This window comes from Camellia sinensis, chromosome 13 (assembly GCF_055761805.1).
Source record: "Camellia sinensis isolate YWXY chromosome 13, ASM5576180v1, whole genome shotgun sequence".
In the NCBI taxonomy this organism is placed as follows: Eukaryota; Viridiplantae; Streptophyta; class Magnoliopsida; order Ericales; family Theaceae; genus Camellia; species Camellia sinensis.
In genome coordinates this window covers 121,355,386-121,375,373 of record NC_138973.1, presented here as the reverse complement: position 1 = coordinate 121,375,373, position 19,988 = coordinate 121,355,386, and the positions used below count along the sequence as shown (strand labels likewise).

General features: G+C 40.2%; 1 protein-coding gene across 1 annotated transcript; it reads left to right on the top strand.

The window, feature by feature from the left end:
* Positions 1–17,213: 17,213 nt before the first annotated feature.
* LOC114303175 (uncharacterized) lies at positions 17,214–19,035 on the top strand. The gene is made up of 3 exons (XM_082900856.1): positions 17,214–17,405; positions 17,932–18,477; positions 18,643–19,035. Exons 1-3 carry the CDS (start codon positions 17,214–17,216, stop codon positions 19,033–19,035), a joined length of 1,131 nt encoding a protein of 376 aa, XP_082756982.1.
* The last annotated feature ends 953 nt before the right edge of the window (positions 19,036–19,988 follow it).

Here is a 19,988-nt window from a genome sequence, read left to right as displayed (position 1 = left end):
AGTCCCATCCCAGGGATGTGCTGGAGCTTGTTCATGAGGTACACTGATTGTGCACTGACATCCAACCCCTCATTAATAGCTAAGATTTTCTGAACAACCTGGGACTCGGCTAGGGTAAATCCTGATAGGAACACATCCTTCGTGCCATGCTCGATTTCCAAAACTGGTGTAGACACCTCTGGCGGTGGATGAATTGATGAATTTCCAAAAACTATAGCCACCCCTTTCCCGTGGGGGTATTTCAACATCTGATGCAGGGTGGAAGAGACTGTCTTCACCTGGTACAACCACGGCCGCCCTAGGAGTAGATTAAAGGTTGTGGGAATGTCCAAAACATGAAAGTCAATCTCGTGTTGTCCTGGACCAACCTGGGTCTAAATCTGCACAGTCCCTATCACTTCTCTGCTTGTATTGTCATACGCCCGTATTACCTAGGCAGTTGGCTGAAAGTCCACGGGCTTCAACCCGATTGCATATGTTGTCCTCGACGAGCACACGTTAATGGCGGATCTTGTATCGACAAGAACTACCGGTACCCACTTGTCTCTACATTCCACAGAGATGTAAAGCGGTTTGTTATGATTTATGCCCTCAAGCGGCAGTTCCTTGTCAGAAAAGGTCAAGGTCAGGAAAGCTCCTCCCAAAAAAATCAATCCTACCAGCTGCTCAGGCGTGGTATCTATCGAAAGTTTGGCCCTGTCCATTGCTGAAAGGACAGCCTGTCTATGTACTCTTGAAGCCATAAGCAGTCCCCAAATGGAGATGTCTGCCTGTAGCTTCTTCAGTTGTTTCAGCACAGCTTCCTCTTCAAGCAGCTTATCTTTTTGCTTTTCCGCCTCCTTGTCCTTTCCGGACGCCTCTGGTTGATCTAAGTGCGGGGGCTTGAAATAATGCCCGCTCCTAGTCATGTGGTCTACTTCACCAATGTACCAAGTGTCATCCGGTTGGTTATTTCCCCAGTCCTCATCTATGTGGGCAAGACATAGATCATCATCTTCCCACCACATGCCATCGGCAGCCGACAGACACCTGTATGGCCCCGTTATAACTATTCCTGTGCCTGCAACACCTTTCGTTCCCGTGCCCGCAGCATGTTCTGTCCCCACAGGGGCTTTGGATTTTCTAGCTCTCTCAGAATCTTCGATCCTTTCCTGCTCAAACTGCTTCAGTATTGCCTGCTGTTCAGTTTCTTCTGTCCCCAAACTGCCCGTATTCTGAGCAAAATTCTTAACACCGGTGCTCTCCAGCGATGCACTCTGCTATTCGGCCCTTCTGGCCACAGTTGATGTCCCTGTCCCTGACGGATCCTACTCTGACTAAGGTTGTTCAATAACATCCGGCTGGTTGTCAAGCCATCCAGTAGACTCCACTAGCCCTTCCAGGCCAAACCAGTTGACAGTCACATCCCCTGAGTCCTATTCGTCGAAGAATTGAAGGTTAGCAATATCTTCCTCTAGTTCTGCTAGGTTATCCAGCCCCTGATTAAGTCAATCTTCCCATACTATACAAATCTCTGCCTCCATTGACAATTCCACTCCCGGCCTAGCTTGGCCTGCTGATGTAATATAACCGCTCGGGTTGTTCATGAAGCTCGTAGACCCCTCAAGCTATGTATCATCAATCTGCTCTGCCCCCACAATCGACCCACTTCTATCTTCAATAGCCACCACCACCGTTTCAGGCCGGGTTTGGGAGATGTCCAACATGCACAAGTCAGTGCTATCAGGAATGAACACCTCCGACTTGGGTAGGTGAGAAGGGGTGATATATATGCTAGGGTCGTATGACACAACCCCAATTTGGATTAAATTGATGCGTTTGGGAGGTGAAGCTTGGTTATGTGGTGGAAAAGGGTTAGTTGTGACGTTCGGTTTCTCCGGAGGCACGATCACCCTATTGTCAACGAGATCCTGAATCTCATGACGCAGTCTAAAACACTGGTCGGTGTCATGACCGTGCTGTTGGTGAAACGCGCAGTACTTGGCTGGGTTATGGGAAGCAGGGAGTTTATCTGGTAGTGGCCGTGGCTCCAGGGGCTTCAAGTGCCCTTTCCTGATCAAAACCCCCAGAGCTTTGGACAAGGGCATATATAGTGAGGTGAAGGCTCTTTGGCCTCGGGGTGAATACTTGGTTGTTTGTGAGCTACTTCCGGACGCACCGGTGAATGGAGTAACCGCAAGGGCTTCTCGGGGTGGGGGTGGTGGTGGTGGTGACCATTCCCACATCTGAAGATCTAGTAGCTGCAGCACTGCTTGTGCCTGCATTTGCACTATGGTTGAATGCCCTCTTAGGCTGCTCTCTATCTTGGCCAATCAGACCTTGTTTCATAGCATCCTCAATCTGCAACCCTATCTCATGTAAATCTGAAAAGATGGGGAAGGGGAGAACAATCATCTTCTGCATAAGCTTGGGTTGGAGGTTGCACACAACCATCCGAATTTGATCCTTGTCCACAGGCCTGATGGTCATCATCGAGGCCTTGGCCCTCCAACGGGTCACAAAATTGGAGAAACTCTCATTCTGCTCTTGCCTAGTTGTCTCAAGGTCATGGGTTGTAATCTCGATCTGTGTATTATAGGAGTATTGAGCTGTGAAGGCCTCGGTCATCTCCTCCCAGTTCCTCTTGACGGAATCTTCCAGTTTTGTGTACCAAATGGCCGCTACACCCAATAGGGTCCGACAAAACAAAGAAAGCTTCTGTAATCTGGTAAGGCCCATCGGCATTAGTATATCTGAAAACAATCGCAAATGCACCATAAGATCCCCGGACCCATCAAAACGGTCAATATGTGGCATCTTAAATCGGTCCGACAGCATCACGGCCGAGTCGGTGTACCCATCCTCAATATCCGGAATGGAATTCACACCTTGAGACTTTTTGAACAGCTTTTCAAGCTTGCTCACTTTTAATGTTATGGGGTCCACCTCAAACTCAAAGGGAGAATCCGGTAGGTTGGTCTATGCTTTGGATAGCTGGGGTAGGATCGAGGGTGGAGTCGGTCCGATTGGAACGTCTGTATCATCCTGGACGGGTGCGGTCTCCCCGAGTATTGGAACTCTTGGTGGGGGAGGTGCTTTGTGTGAAGTAGATGCTCCAATTTGCTGTTGTAGCCTGGCAATTAACTCTGCCTGTTGGGCCATGACCTTAGCCTGTTGCTTGGAAAATTCTGCTTGACAGGCAGCGTCCTGCTGCATGGTTCTCATACTTTCCTGGAGCTAACGCATCATCTCCTCTAGACCTGCCATGTTGTACTGATCTATCTGAACAACTGGTATATCTGTTCTTGTAGTAAAAACTAAGACCTCAGCCTGACTGTTCACTGATGGGGTAAACCACTGATCTGACGACCGCTATACCGATACACTATGCCTTTGTGACCTCCGTCTGGTAACTGGGGGTAAAGAAAAGAACACTGCTTGTCTGTCTATCAGATCCCTAGATCGATTAAGTCTACGACCTCTAACCCAGAGTGCTCGGGGGATATCTAACTGGTCAGATGCAATGATGCTAAACTACCTTGCAAAAAGATAAATAAAGCATAATAAGGAAATAATGAACAGAAAAACGGACAACATAACAGCTTAAATAAAGACAACACACAGAAAAACATGTAATTTCTCATAGAACTAGGGATGTAAAGCATATAAGAGGATCGGGTTATTATAAGGCCGGTTGTGCCTCAATGTCATGCAAAATTCTGTTTTGTGCTCTGAAGTGAAAATAGTGCAGACAGAGTGTTTTGGACTCTATTTGTCCCTCTTACACACCTCTGTCATGGAAAGCCTCAAGAGAAGGACAAAGTCATTTCCGAAATCATTAATAAGTAAATTGATTGCTTGATGAGTTAGGGCATGATTTTGGACAAAACCTAATGTATGCAATGAATCAATAACCACCCCTCCCTCCTATCATGGGGTAAGCTCAAAGAGAGAGGTAGGTACGCTTCAAGGTTCATCAAAACATCATGAATTGACATATGATGACCCTCAACACGATGGACTCAGCATAACGTCTGACCGAACCCAAGCAATATGACTCATTTTCTTTTTGTTAGTTGGTTCATTTCAAGCCAACTCATTTGTCCTTGCCATTCTTTAATCCATTTGTCCAAGATGATGATTACATCCACTAAATGAGAAGTGTGTCAAACGGGAAGTGCTTTTCAACATGAAATAGAGACTATGTCATTGGCAATGAACCTCCGTAAAGATTGAGCCATTAAGCATAGATTTCTAACTCATGTTTTGAACAACCATCAACCGGTTGAAACAACTCTCAAATTAAAGAAATGAATGACAGGTTGCTTGTTAAGATGAGGTTCTTTGATATGGAAATTAAACAAAGAAAGGCCAGGAACGACATACAACAAGCTATATGCGAGAACTTATGATACAACAAGCAAACTAATCAAAGCATAAACTAATTAAATAAATTAGGATAGCTCTAAAATAGCCCCTAATATATAAATAAAAAAAAAATAGTAGATAAAACCAAGAGAAGGTAAGTAAAAAGAATAGAGAAAAAGCTATGGAACAAAGCCTAAGGAGGGGTGGCTAACCCCTCCACTTTTTGTAATTTTAAATCACATATTTCAGTCCTGAAATAGTCCAAGAACAGTCCCAAAACAGCCCAAAAACAGTGGCTAAAAGTGTGTTTAAAGAGCATAAAAAGATGGACAAAAGCAAGAGATATAAATCTAGTAAGCAAAATCAAGGAGAGGTGGCTAACCCCTTCACTTTTAGACTTTTAAACCATGTTTTCTAGCCTTTTTAACCTCTAAAAATCAATATTAAAACCAAAGAAAAGAGTGCACAAACAAAGGATATGAGCTATGGGATAAGGTGCAAGAAAGGGTGTTAAGCCTCTCTACCTTTCGTAGCTCTTCAACCCCAAGTTCCAACACTTGAAATAGGTTCAAAACAGTAGGAAAACACAAGAAAAAGATAGAAAAGAATTGAAATGAAAGCAAGGAAAAAAGGTGACAAGCTTATACCTCTTGAAAGAGCAGGCTTTGGTCATTGATCAAACTTGATTCCAAACGTACTCAAGTTTATGAAACTTAGGTTGAAATCTTAACAAAAAGCTCTAAGAACAAGCTCTAATGGTGTATGTATTGTGTATATATAGCTAAAAGGTGATATGAGGTCAAGAAAGCCTTTGGAAGGAAGATGAATGTTCTATCAATGCCTAAGCCTCTTGGAAGTTTTTCTAACCTTAAAATCTGAAGTGGGAGGTTCTATTTATAGAATTTGGGCCAATTTGGTCAAAAATACCTTCAAACAAAGATATTTGTTCAATTCCCGCCAACTGTCTGTCTGGTGCCATTGAGACCTGGCCGGGCCTCAATAATGCACGGCTGAGCCTAAAAATACAAGGCAAGGTCTAAAAAAACACTCTAGAGAAATTTTCATTGAGGCCCAGCTGGGCCTCAATGAGGCACGTCCGGTTCTTAATGGACCCGGCAGGGTCTCAATGACTGCACTTCATACTCGATTTTAATCGGGCATATCTCCCTCATCCGTACTCCGTTTTGGTGATTCTTGAGTCTAAATTAAAGCCCCGAAAGTCTACTTTCCAATGGTGGTGGCCTCACATCTAAATTCTAATTGTGTAAAAACCATTTTAGTAAAGATTGCTCATTTTTATCTTAATTGGATTGATGCCTAACTTTTCCAAATTAGTTTTCTTCCCACCCCTCCTATTTTCTTCAACTCAAACCTATAAATAAGTTGTTTTACAGATTTTTTTCAAAAATTTAACCTCTCTTTCATGTATCTCCACTTTGTCCTTACTCAATTTACAGAAAGTGCAATGTTTTACATGAAATGCGAGCCTCGGAACATCGTAGAAGCATTTGGAAAAATATTTTGAAAGGAGGATTTCAAGGTCTAAAATAGTTTGGCCAAAACGGGGTGCAAGGTTTGGGATTAGAGCTTGAATCCAAATTTCTTCGCTGAGAATTCAAAAGATTGCACTGTAACTTTCATCATTGGGTGTTTGGAATAAAGAGCCCAAGTCTTAAGGGCAGTCAAAAATGGGGTGTCTACACACTCTAACACATAAATGTCATTTCCAATGCAACTACTTTGCAAGCATATTGCAAAACAACAACCTAGTTTATGATCTCTTGCATAGTGTGCCAATGGGTAGTCAATTATGCTAAGTTGGGTTACATCCTTGTACAATAATACATTAGGGGAGTAGAATGCTCTCCCAACAACTCCTTGCTCCTTTCTTAAGTGATGTTCAGCATTGGCCATACGGAGTAGTTTGTAGCAGTTGACTTCATCAAATTTGAGTATCACATGGAAGATGTCACTCTTACCTAGAGCCTTACATGTCCAGTCTACCCTACACGGGGCCCATGCTTGAGCCGAAGGTAAACCATTGTAGACGCGCCCTTGGGCTTTGCTACTACAGTTCGGACTCAAATGTCACGGTTCTGAATCTAATCCCGCAAAGTGCAATGCGAGACCGATAAATCACCAAAGAGTCCAAATCCGACAAATCGTTTTGGAAAACTGATTTTTAAGAAAGAAGTGCCAAACATGGACTGCTTTGCCAGATACAGAGTCGCAACCTAAATATTTTATTTTTTGGGGGAATTAAGGAAACCCTGACTCGTGCCTAAGGCCACATGTCTGTCATCACCAAAGTTGTCTCGGCTCGGGAACTTGGGTACGATTGGGGAAGATCATGCAATGAGCATCCCCGCTCGCCCGATCAAAGATCGGCCACTACTAAACATGATATCTTGTTTTTGAAAACACATGCGTTCTTATTCCGATTAATTAGCTAATCTTACTATGTAATGCGCACAGCAAACAAGTATAGACTAGATCGCCTAATTTGGAACAACGCATCGCATATTTGTTTGTTTGAAAACGGTATGAAGTTTGCTACTCGCAAGTAGGCTAATATGCAGATTTCGATGAATTGTTCCAATTCAATCAATCCAACCTTCACCCACAGGCATTCAGGCAGTTATATCACATAAGCAATTAGCCTCATGGCAAGCATGCTATCATGTTAACACACACATACAAGCAAGATGCTAAAGCATAAACACTTACAGTGTACTCTGAGCCAAAACAAGAAACTAGCTAGTAATCGTGCATGATCCCAGTTCATGTTGGGATGGCTAATGCAACACATGCAAAATGCGTTTAAGATAGGCTCGGCTATCCTAATAATGTCATGTGAGATGCAACTTGGTACATGTATTCAAATCGGAATTGAAATACAATACAGTTAGCATGATGCACCAAGCCCAGTGCATGCAATACAAATGAATGGATGCAAACATGCAAGCATAAGGACGCTAAAATGAAATATGTCCTAAAACTAACCACCATAAGCAGGTAAGTAAAAGGGAGAAAAAAATGGGGGTTAGAAGACATGCATCACACGCATGCACGCTTATTACACAATTGCGCCCTCTCGACGAAGGGACCGAAAGAATAATACAAATTAACTAACTAACAAGCTAATTAATTATTATGCAACACTTAACCAATTAAACAAATCAATTAAGCTATGAAAATAGTAAAACAGCCTCGAGAAGAGAAATCCATGCATGCTCGGTCGGCTTCGCTCGGAAATTTGTCGCCATGCCACATGTTGCCCCTGTTTGCACTACTTTGCACCTCTGAAAACTGCCCAAGTCTTAAGGATGCTTCTGAACCACTCCCTGAGTGTTGTGGGAGGTCACCAGCCAAAATATGGGACCATCGGCCAAGATAAACAGGTCATCGACGAAAAGTATGGCTCTCGGCCAGATGTTTGTAGCTGACCGGCACTGAAGATGGCCGACCGGCCATATCTTCCTGCAGAATGCTGTTTTGCTGCAGTAGAGGACAAACATAGCATGGCAATGCATTTTCAAGACAATGTATGCACAACCACCCTCCTATCATGTCATGAGCTCAAGGAAGTACGGTTCTCGACCCTCGGGCCACCAATCACGCATTTCAATGCATAATGGCCAAAGGTGCCAAGTGTGCAATTTATATCAAATGAAATGCACACAACACATAAGGGGCCCCAACCTCTATCATGCTTGATCAAGAGGCAAGGGATGCATGCATAATACTATGCAACCTAGGCATGCAAGCAAGCAATGTGCAATAAGCATACAACCTAAACAAGTAAACATGCAAGGCATATAACAACAATACCAATGACAAACATGCAACAACATGTGAGGCCAACATGTGACAACATATAAAGGGACAAGTATATTTCGACCAATGTAATACGTGCATGATGAACTTAACAAAGTAGCATAATCATGCAAGCATTACAATGTAATAGGCATGCAACAACAATACCAATGATAAGCATGCAACAACATGCAATGGGACTAGCATGCAAACATGCAAAGCAACTTAACAAAAAGCATGCCAAATGCAATATAACTCAAGCATGCAACAACATGCGAAAACGGACTTAAACTAACATGGACAGCTCTCAAACATGCCCAAATCAGTGGCCAAAATGCTAAGAAATGAGGGACAAAAGCATATACAAACATGCATGCTAATTGGCCTATCACCTAGGCATGAAGACACAACTCTTAAGCACACTTAAAAGAGTGAAAAGCATGCAAGTGTGACAACACTACATGCTCTGAAATGATGTTAGAAATGATGCCAAATCACACATTTAATCATAATCATAGCATGTATAAGGCTTAAAGCCTAAGACTAGTAAAGGGACTTGAACCAAAGCTACACAACACAAAGAGCATATGACAAGTATAACCCAAAATAGTCCTAAATCATGTCAAAATGAGCCTAAAACATGGAATGGCCAAGGCCAAAACATGCTAGAAAGGTGGGTTCAAAACATGGAGCATGCAAGGCTACAAAAGGGGTGTTACACTACACCTATCAAAACCAAACATGGTATGATTTAAGCAACCAAAATCAGAGTTATGGCATGTTAGAACAAGACCAAAAACACATTGAAATGGCATCCTAGAGGCCTAAACATAGAGGCATACACAATGGTCCATTCATGAGGCATAAGACATCAACTCTTTAAAACATTAAAGGAGTGATAAGTGCAAGTGTACAAGCATACTATATGGACTGAAATAACAAAACAAGTGATGCCAAATCATTGAAATGACCCAAGTAAAGCATGCTAGTGACTTGGACACTCAAGGCTAACAAGTTAGATTACATGGTTGCTATACAAAACAATGCAAGTATGACCAAGACAAGGCAAAATAGAGCTCTAACATGGTAAAACAAGGCTAAAAGCTTTATGGAGTTGAGCCAAAATCGTGCTAAAATGACATGTTACAACATGATGCATGCTGAGGCAAACAAAAGGATTGCAAGACAAGTATATGAAGCATATAAGAGGCCATCAAACCAACTTGAAACAGAGGTATATTATGGAAAAAAAAGCCTAATACACACTGAAATAAAGTTAAAACAAGCTAAGCATACAAGCCACCAACATAAGCCATTTATGCAAGCATTCAAGACAACAAGGAGAGGGGATGACCGTCTTCTATGTAAGACCTCAAAACCACCTTTCCACCACTGAAAATCCTCTGGATTTCAGTGGTAGAAAGGTCATGTAAAGCTAAGAACAAAGGCCAAAAGGGATGGCCTAACAAGGCCTTGGTGGGGGTAAACAACCCCAAACCAAGAACAAACCTTAAACAAAGGTCTAAAGCAAGTAAAAAAAGAAATTTTATTAGTTAATAGCTAAGCTTAAAAAAAATAAGCAAGAAGGGCTAAAAGCTTAAGCAAGAATGGGGTATTAAAAGCAAGTTTTCTCACCCTTGAAAAACACCTCCAAGAACACAACACCAGCAGGTTTCTCTGATCAAAACCACCTCAAGAACCCTAGCACCAACTCCTTAGTACCTCAGCAACCAAGGATGGTATACTACTAGGTGGTCTAGTGCAAAAGTATGAACAAAACAACCTTTAAGGCACAAACACACACACAAACATGTGAGGAGAAGGAAATATAGAGATAGATAGATACAACTCTCTAACCCTAAATTTTTCAAAACCCCTAAGAAGGGAGGGGGAGCTCCCTTCTTATAGAAGTCCAAATTCTAAGCTTCCTAAGCAAGCTAAGGCAAGGGACCAATCCCTCCATACACACTTGTATGGAGGGGGTGAATTGTGGATGCCGGTTGTGCCAGCTGGCATAAAATATCTGCATAAAGCAGATGAACAGGGTTCGGCCACCGAAAATGGCCGATCGACCAACATAAGGGCCGGCCGACCAAACATAGTGTCGATTGGCTAACACTTTTGGCCGATGGAAAGAAAACAAGGCCGATGGCTTCAAGCCTTGGCCGGTGGGTTGAGGGGATGGCAAACAAGCCACCCTCTTCCCCTAGAAGCAAAAACACAAGTGTTTGGTCCACAACCAAACGCCAAACAGACAAGTTGAGAGATCTTGAGGCAAGGTGCGCAGCCGAGACCTCCGAGAACTCAAAACGAACACGAGCATGGATAAGCATCGAGTGTTCAAACGATGACGTCCAAGTCATGAGGACGGTCAGAAATGGGGTGTCTACAACCATGAACTTCACACACAACTTTCAACACCTTGCTGATTTCATCTAAGGCTTCATTTTGTCTCACATTCTGGTTGAAAAGTATTGTGACATCCAAGTATTGTCAGAAGATATTCATCATCATATTAATTTAAAATATAAAATAAAATACCAAATTTGACATTACATTACAGTGTACCACTTACTAAATCCGTGCGATGGTCTGCGTCTAAAAGTGAAGATTCCAGACCTACCTCTTACAGGGGAATGGAAAGATGTGACTAAGGAATCTTGTGCACTTTGAAATGTAGAATATTTGTTTGCCAAGAAAAGGAAGCATATAAGAGACTCTATAATGGAAAAACAATTCAGTCACAGCTAAATGAGCACGGAATGCAACAAGAAAATACAACTTGACGTTTTGCATTGCTTTCTTTCTTTCTACCATAGAAGCTCTCGTTGATAAGATAAACAACACACTATCTTATCCTCAAATAAATAGTTCATTCATTGTATCTTTTTGGATCTTATAATTTTAATCATAACAATTTACCATTTAATTTTACATTTTGTCATATTGATATTGATAACAACCGTAAGGAAATAACGCAATTACATACTCCTCACATGCCATTCGGCACTAGCAAGATGAAATAAATGAACAAATAATAGTTGTGCTAATGGTCCATCTAGCTTCATCTTGTATTATTTTTTTAAGTCTGATTAATTTCGATTTCAAAAGATTAGCGCTTTAATTTTTGTAATTTGTGTTTAGTTGGTCTAAAAAACTATGAATTTTATGCAGAATAGACACATGAGGAGCATGTAGCCATGTTCCATTTGTGAAAATAATATTAGTATAGTGTACATTATGTGAATATTGTTTTACATGGTATCAGAGCCGTGTCTGAAACCCTAGTTCTTACCTCTGATTGGCTCGAAGTTCTTCCTTCAATTTGAAGGTTCCCTTTGGTTCGAAATCATCTATGATTTTGCTCTTTGGATTCGATCAAGTTCGAGTTATCATATCACCCTTTATCCCGTCAAGTTCTTTACAACTCTTCTAATCTTGAAACATGTCTGATTCAAGGCCTGAGGGTGACCATCAAAATCATGTTTTCTCTCCAGAATCGCAATGTTGTCTGTCACAAATTGGTCTCTTGAGTGTTACGACCCATCTGTCCTTGCATCGCGACCCATCAACTACATCATCATGACCCATCGTTGCGTCATCTCACCTTCGATTCACAACCCTCTTCGGTTCGCCTACTTAGTCTGGTAATCTGGTTTGAACTTCTCTAGTCAACTTTGTCTATTGGAATTGCGGCATCAGTTCTTCGGCTTCATCTTCACCTGTTGCTGGACTTGCGACATCAGTCACATCTGTCAGAGTTGTGACCCATTGCATCACGACACCTTTCTATCTCTTGTTCTGAGTCTCGTGACTTGGTTCTTCTTTGGTTGACCATAGTTCTCCCTTATTCTGCTTTGATACCATGTTAGTTTTCTGAATAAAACTGTATATTCAATTGTGTTTTAATACATTGTGTACATCGGATATATATATATATAGAGAGAGAGAGCAATTCTAGACATAATCCTAAATAAGAAACAAGAATAAACCTAAACCAATCCTAAATAGCAAACAATATTCTCATAATATATACTATACTAATATTATTCTCACACCATTATAATAGGATCAAATATGCACAGACTGAAAGATTAAAGGAAAAAATTGTTGGTCTGCAGAATTAGTTGGTCCGATGAGCCAGATACCACACAGCCATTGATGATTTAGTAATAAAATAAGTAATTTGTCATACAATTAGAAATTTGAAGAGGCACGATATACTTTTCAAAATTACATGGGCAATCTGTATTTTAAACAAACTATATATTTGTAATTTACCCTATTAAAAACACACTTCTCATCTTTTTTTTTATATAAATTTAGAAAAAAATAATTAATTATCCAAGGAGCACAATTTTGCATACATATAAGAAAGGAATGAATCAACCAAGATTACAAAGACAAAAAAAAAATGCCAATTTGTGAGTTAGGGGACCAACCTTAAAACAATTATGGAATTTTAGCCAAGTCGAGTAGTGGTATGATTGAAATCCCTTTGAGGGCATTGTTGAAACTATCTCAAGCACACCAACACATAAGTGGGTAGAAGGATCAAACAGTGAGATAGCCCAAGATTGATTAACTTGGCAATGTAAAGCATGGTCACGTAATGGATACTCTTTGATAGAGTAATATTCTACATTAGGAGTGAATTCAAGAAATCCATGGTTGAACACATGGCCAGGAACCCCAAGTTGTTCATCAGAACTCTCTCTATCCAAGTAAAATAATAAGTAAAATCACAAGAAATATTCTATTTTAATTTGTTAAGAGTGTAGATACCTTTGAGGTTATATGCAGCAACCTGGATGCTCTTTACTGAATTTTCTAGGACATCATCTGAACAAATTTCAATTTTAACTCCAATTTTATTGTGCACTCTTTTTGGCCTCTTTGTTTTGCCTTTCTCCTGTGAACAAGTAACATCAATGTTGCTTCTTTCCGCACGTACAACATTGCTTCCATTGTTTAATGCATCCATTGATTGTTGATTCAATGAATCCAATTGTGTCATCTCTCCTCCACTTTGTAAGGGCTCCAGGCTAGGCAAAGATTTAGTAGTTTGGGACATTTGAACATAACCAAGTTTCTCACCATTCTGAAAAGAAATTTCTTCAATACATAAATGTTCCCCAAGTTCTTCTCCAAAAGCAAGCTTAAAAGTTTGGAAATTTTTCTTCATTGTTTCCAATACTTTCCTCAATGCAGTCTGTTGATTGCCATAGTCTTTGTTGCTTCGTAGCATAAAGCACTCTAACATGTAAATGTCATTTCCGATGCAACTACTTTGCAAGCATATTGCGAAACAACACCCTAATTTATCATCTTGTGCATTGTGTGCAAATGGGTAGTCAATTATGCTAAGTTGGGTTACATCCTTGCAAAATAATACATTAGGCGAGTGGAATGCTCTCCCAACAACTCCTTGCCCCTTTCTTAAATCTTGATCAACTTTGGCCATATTGAATAGTTCTTAGTTGTAATCATAATCGAATTTGACTATCACATGGAAGGTGCCACCCTTAACTAGAGCCCTGCATGTCCCGTCTACCCTGCACGGGGCCCATACTTGAGCAAAATGTAAACCATGAACTTCACGCACAACTTTCAACACCTTAATGATTTCATTTAAGGCTTCACGTTGTCTCCCTTTCTGGTTGAAAAGTATTGTCATGTCCAAGTATTGTCAAAAGATATTCCTCATCATATTAATTTAAAAAATAAAATAAAATACCAAATTTGACATGCATTACAGTGTATCACTTACCAAAACCTCATGATGGTCTGTATTTGAAATTGAAGATTCCAAACCTTCCTCCTACAGGGTAATGGAAAGATGCAACTAAGGAATCTTGTACACTTTGAAATGTGGAATATTTGTTTGCTAAGAAAAGGAAGCATATAAGAAACTTTATAATGGAAAAACAATTCAGTCACACCTAAATGAGCACTGAATGCAATAAAAAAATACAACTTGTTGTTTTGATTTCTTTCTTTCTAACATAGAAACTCATGCTAAGAAGATAAACAACACACTATCTTATCCTCAATTCAATAGTTTATTCATTGTATATTTTTGGATCTTATAATTTTAATTATAACAATTTACCATTTAATTTTACATTTTGTGTCACATTGATATTGATAACTTACATACTCCTCACATGCCATTCGGCACTGGCAAGATAAAAAAAAAATAAACAAATAGTAGTTGTGCTAATGGTCCATCTAGCTTCATCCTGTATTATTTTTTTTAGTACGATTAATTTTGATTTCAAAAGATTAGCACTTTAATTTTTTTAATTTGTGTTTAGTTGGTCTAAAAAACTATGAATTTTATGCAGAATAAACACATGAGGAGCACGTAGTCATGTTCAATTATAATAGGACAAATATGCACAAAGTAAAAGATTAAAGAAAAAAAATTGTTGGTCTAATGGATTAATCGGTTCAATAGGCTAGATACCACACAATAGTTGATGATTTATTAATAAAATGAGTCATTTTCTATACAATTAGAAATTGGTAGAGGCATGATATACTTTTCATAGTCACATGGGGCAATCTGTATTTTAAACAAACTATATTTTTGTGATTTATCCTATTAAAAACACACATCTCATCTATTTTTTATGATAATTTTGTTTTAAAAAAAATAATAATTATCCAAGGAACACATTTCTGCTTACATATAAGAAAAGAATGAATCAACCAAGATTCGAAAGACAAAAAAAATGCCAATTTGTGAGTTGGGGGACCAACCTTGAAATAATTATGGAATTTCAGCCAAACAGAGTAGTCATGGTATGATTGAAATCCCTTTGAGGGCATTGTTGATACTATCTCAAGCACATCAACGCATAAGTGGGTAAAAGGATCAAACAGTGAGACAGCCCAAGATTGTTTAACTTGGCAACGTAAAGCATAGTCGCGTAATGGATACTCTTTGATAGAGTAATATTCTACATTGAGAGTGAATTCGGGAATTCCATGGTTGAACACACGGCCAGGAACCCCAAGTTGTTCATCAGAACTCTCTCTATCTATGTAAAATTTATAGCCCGTAGAGATCATCCTATACCCACAAAGTCCTTTAACATCATCAATTCTTCGATCAAATGTAGAAGGAGCGAAAGGTTGGTTTTGAGTTGTAAGATAAGACTAGTCCTCTGTCATTGTGGGTGCCCAAAATTGAAGTAGTGTTAGACATTTTCTATCTAGGGACTTTCGAAGGACATCTTTGATCTTCTTTTTTAAATCCAAAATATCTGATTAATAATAACAAAACCAAAAAATAAAAAAATTAGAGGAGCAGAATGAGATTTGAAAAGCAAGTATTAGGTAACTGTGTTGATTTAAAATTGACTTATAAATAAAACCCCATTATTACAAATTAAATAAATAAAACCCATATTCAAAGGAGGAGGAGGAATGAATTATGTTAATGGGCTGTACAAACAAAGATATGGACCATCCCACAAACACTAACTCCGGCACCACCCAACTCAGGTCTGCTGCTCATCGTGATTCACTAACCCAAGAAAAGTCCTCTGAAAAAGAAGACCATTTGATCAGAAGAACAAAGAAAATCAAAAGCTCAGATTCTACGAAGGAAGCTAGTGAAGGCAAAGTGATTGATATGGAAACAGAACATCCCAAGGATGAACTTGGGGATCAGAGACACCCAGACATGGGCCTTGTCCCTCCTAAATCTTTCACAAAAGCCCTAACCTCTGTCAATAACAGTGACTACACCTTTGATAGCAGAGTGGACATTCTATCGTCCAATGAAGATGATGATGATCTTCCAGAGGGCCAATCTAACATTCAAGGCACACCTCCAAAACAGCGGGGACTCCCCACCATCTCTCTCCCTAAGAAGCTTTTGGCCAAAATTAGGAAACCATGGGAGAATGCACTCATTATCAAATTGTTAGGAAAGAATATTGGTTACAAAATGCTCTACTCCAAAGTCAGAAACATTTGGAGTCTTCGAGGCAAATTTAATGCAATTGACTTGGGTAGTAATTACTTCCTATTTAAATTCTCTAATGAAACTGACTGCGCTAAAGTCTTTACAGGGGACCATTGGTTATCATGGATCACTATCTCACAGTGAGACGTTGGGAACCAAACTTTAAACCATCAGAAGCCTTTGAAACCACAACCACAGTTTGGGTTCAGTTTCCTGAGCTTCCGATTGAATACTATCAACAGAAAGTCCTATTTGTGATAGCCAAAGCTATTGGCAAACCACTAAAAATTGATTGAAATACTGCAATGGCAACAAGGGGAAAGTTTGCTCGGGTCTGTGTAGAGATGGATCTCAATAAACCTCTAAAACCCAAATTCATGTTAGACGGTATGGTCTATAACATTGAATATGAATCTTTGCATTCTTTCTGTTTTCTTTATGGCAGAATTGACCATCGAAAGGAGGCATGTCGATTCAAAACCCCCAGTGCTGCACCGGTGGGGGAAAATATAGCTGTTTCCATTACCGAAAAGTCTGAACCCCAATCTGTGATAGGTAACGGTCACCTGCATCAACAACGTGAGGAAGATGAAGCTTTTAGCCCATGGATGTTAGTAACTAAACACACTAAGAGACTAGACCAACACAAGAGGGCCCATGAGCCTACTAGCACCACTACTAACACCAACCCTTTTCAGTATTTGGAAGTGGGCCAAGATGGCCATGGAGCTATCCAAAAGGGAAAGAAGAATTCTCAAAATGCAGGAGGAAAGGCCATGGAAAGCCCATCTCCCTAACTGGCCCATCACAAAATACAGACCCTAAAGGAAAGAACAAGCTAGGGCTTCAACACCACAGAGCGAAGGACTTAGACACACATGGCAATCACCAAGCAGTCTGGCAAAAAATAGGGGGAAAGTTCAACTTCACACACCACTAAACTGCACGCAAAGAGCCTTTCCCGTGATCAAATCAAGGTGACAACTCATATCAGTGCGATCAATTGCAGGAGCAGAGCACCTCTGACATGATTTTTACGTTGGAAAACACCCCAAGTCCAGAAGACTCTACTATGGTTGAAGTTAACCCATCCCCTACAAAACTCATCCACCAGAATCAACCCCAGCTCAGAACTCCCTTACTCCTATATACCGAGATCGAGAACCACCAGACCCAGGTGAAACATTCAATAGAGATGGAAGATCACAAGACCCCGAAGGACTCACCACTAGAGGTGAACGAACACCGGAACCAGAAGGACAATGTGAGTCTATTGTTAGAACCAGGGAGAGAAGCAACTCACCTAGTCACTTTCGTTTGGTGGATTGAATAACTCCAAATGGCAATCGCCCTAAACTGGGCGGCTCAATACTAGAATCCACTACCCTCAATCTAGTTAGCCTCCATGAGGTCAGCAGAGGCAGATCGACGAAGGATTCGCACCATTGTTAAAGACCTGGTGACTGACTCTCCCCTTCAATACCCTTCTATGGATTTATTAAAACTTCTTTTTTGGAATTTTCACTGAGCCGGCAATAACAATTTCAAAAGAAACTTTGTGGAAATTATCCGTAACCATAAACTTGAGATCATCATCCTTATGGAGACTAAAGTGCCTTTCAACACCATAGGAAATACTAGGCTTCACAGCCTCAACCATTGTAGACCCTGTTGGTAGAGTAGAAGGGATTTAGATCATCTGGGATACTAATTATGTAAATGTAAGAGAGTATTCAATAAGTCCACAGGCTATTCATGTAACTATCCATAAAGAATATTTTGAAGAGTAGGTCCTCGTTACTGTCTATGCCAGTCTAAATCCTACTATGAGGGAGACCCTGTGGGATGAACTGGAAGAGGTGGCAAAAACCATGTCTAGACCATGGTTGGTAGTTGGGGATTTCAATGACTATGCAAGTCAGGGAGAAAGACGATGCTTCTCACCAAACACAACCACTGCCAGAACCCAGAAGTTTCTAAAAAGGATCAATAACTGTAATTTAATTGATTTGGGTAGCTCAGGACCCAAAATGACATGGACTAATAATCGTCAAGGTTTGGCTAATACTGTGGAGAGACTTGACAGAGCCTTGAGCAACCCTGAATGGAGAACAATGTTTCCAGAAGCCACTGTGAGAGTCCTTCCTCGCACATACTCAGACCACTCCCCCCTTCTAGTGTCCACCCAAGGTATGCACTCTCTTAATCCCTCTCAGAGGCCTTTCAGATTTGAGGCTGCCTGGATGTCTCATTCTGGCCTTATTGATATCATTAACTCTTCTTGGTCTGATATGCACAATAACCTCCTTGATTCTACTGCTGAATTCACCCGTAAAGTGACTAAGTGAAACAAAGAGGTTTTTGGCAATATTTTTAAGAGGAAAAGACACCTTCTTGCAAGGATAGAAGGCATCCAAAGATCCTTAGCTAATCACTTTTCTGATAATCTTCATGTCCTTGAACAAGATCTTTTAAAACAATATAATGTTACTCTATTGCAGGAGGAAACTCTTTGGTTTCAAAAATCTAGGGCCAAACACATCACTCTTGGTGACAGAAATACCAAGTTTTTTCACATTTCCACTATTACCAAGAGAAGGAAAACCAAAATCAATGCACTTAAGGACACTGCTGGTACCTGGCTCACTAAGGCTAATGAGATTAACGCTGCCATCCTTGACTATTTCCAAAACCTTTTTAATTGTGAAGATGTTATCCAACTAGACCACTGGAATAATTTAGCATCAACATACTTTACCCATGATGACAACTTTGGGTTCCTTAAACCCATTTCCAATGCTGAAATCCTTAGGGCTGTCAAAGCCATTGGTGCTTTTAAAGCACCAGGGAAAGATGGCATGCAGGCCATCTTCTATAAGACCTACTGGAATTAGATAGATAAATCAGTTTGTGAGTTTGTTAAATCCTGTTTTCATAACAAAACTGTGCCTCCTGAGGTAAATGAAACCCTAATAGTCTTAATCCCTAAGGTTGATAGTCCTAAAACTATTACTCAATTTCGTCCCATTAGCCTGTGTGATGTTACTTACAAGATTATAACCAAGATTATTGTGGGAAGAATTAGACCTCTTTTAGACACCATTGTCTCTCCTAATCAAAGTAGCTTTATCCCTGGTAAAAACACTACGGATAATATCATTATCACTCAAGAGATCTTGCATACTTTAAGGCATAAGAAAGGCAAAAGTGGTGGCATGATTTTCAAAATTGATTTAGAAAAAGCTTACGATAGACTTTCTTGGACCTTCATCAAAGACACACTTTTGGATTTAAAACTTAATGATACTTGGGTTTATCTGATTATGAGTTGTGTCACCAATAAACATTCTTCCATCTTGTGGAATAGTGAAATCACTTATGAGATTCACAATAGGAGAGGTCTTAGACAAGGAGACCCTCTTTCACCCTATCTTTTTGTCCTTTGTATGGAAAGATTATCCAACATGATCCATTGTAAGGTTCATGAGGGTTCTTGGAAGGGCATCAAGGCTTCTAAAAATAGCCCATCCCTCTTCCACTTGTTCTTTGCTGACGATTTTATTCTTTTTGCTCAAGCTAACTCACCTAATTGTGAAACCATCATGGATACCCTCTCTGAGCTCTGTGATGTGTCTAGTTAGAAAGTCAATCTTCTTAAATCCAAACTCTTTGTTTCCCCTAATGTTCCTAGAAACCTGGTCAAAGCTCTTACTTTTCAAAGTGGCATTCCCCTCACTCATAACCTTGGAAAATATCTTGGCTCCCCCCTACTCCATCAGAGAGTCACTAGAAACCTGTTCACTAAAATCCTGGACAAAATGAAAGCAGACTCTCAGGTTGGAAAGCT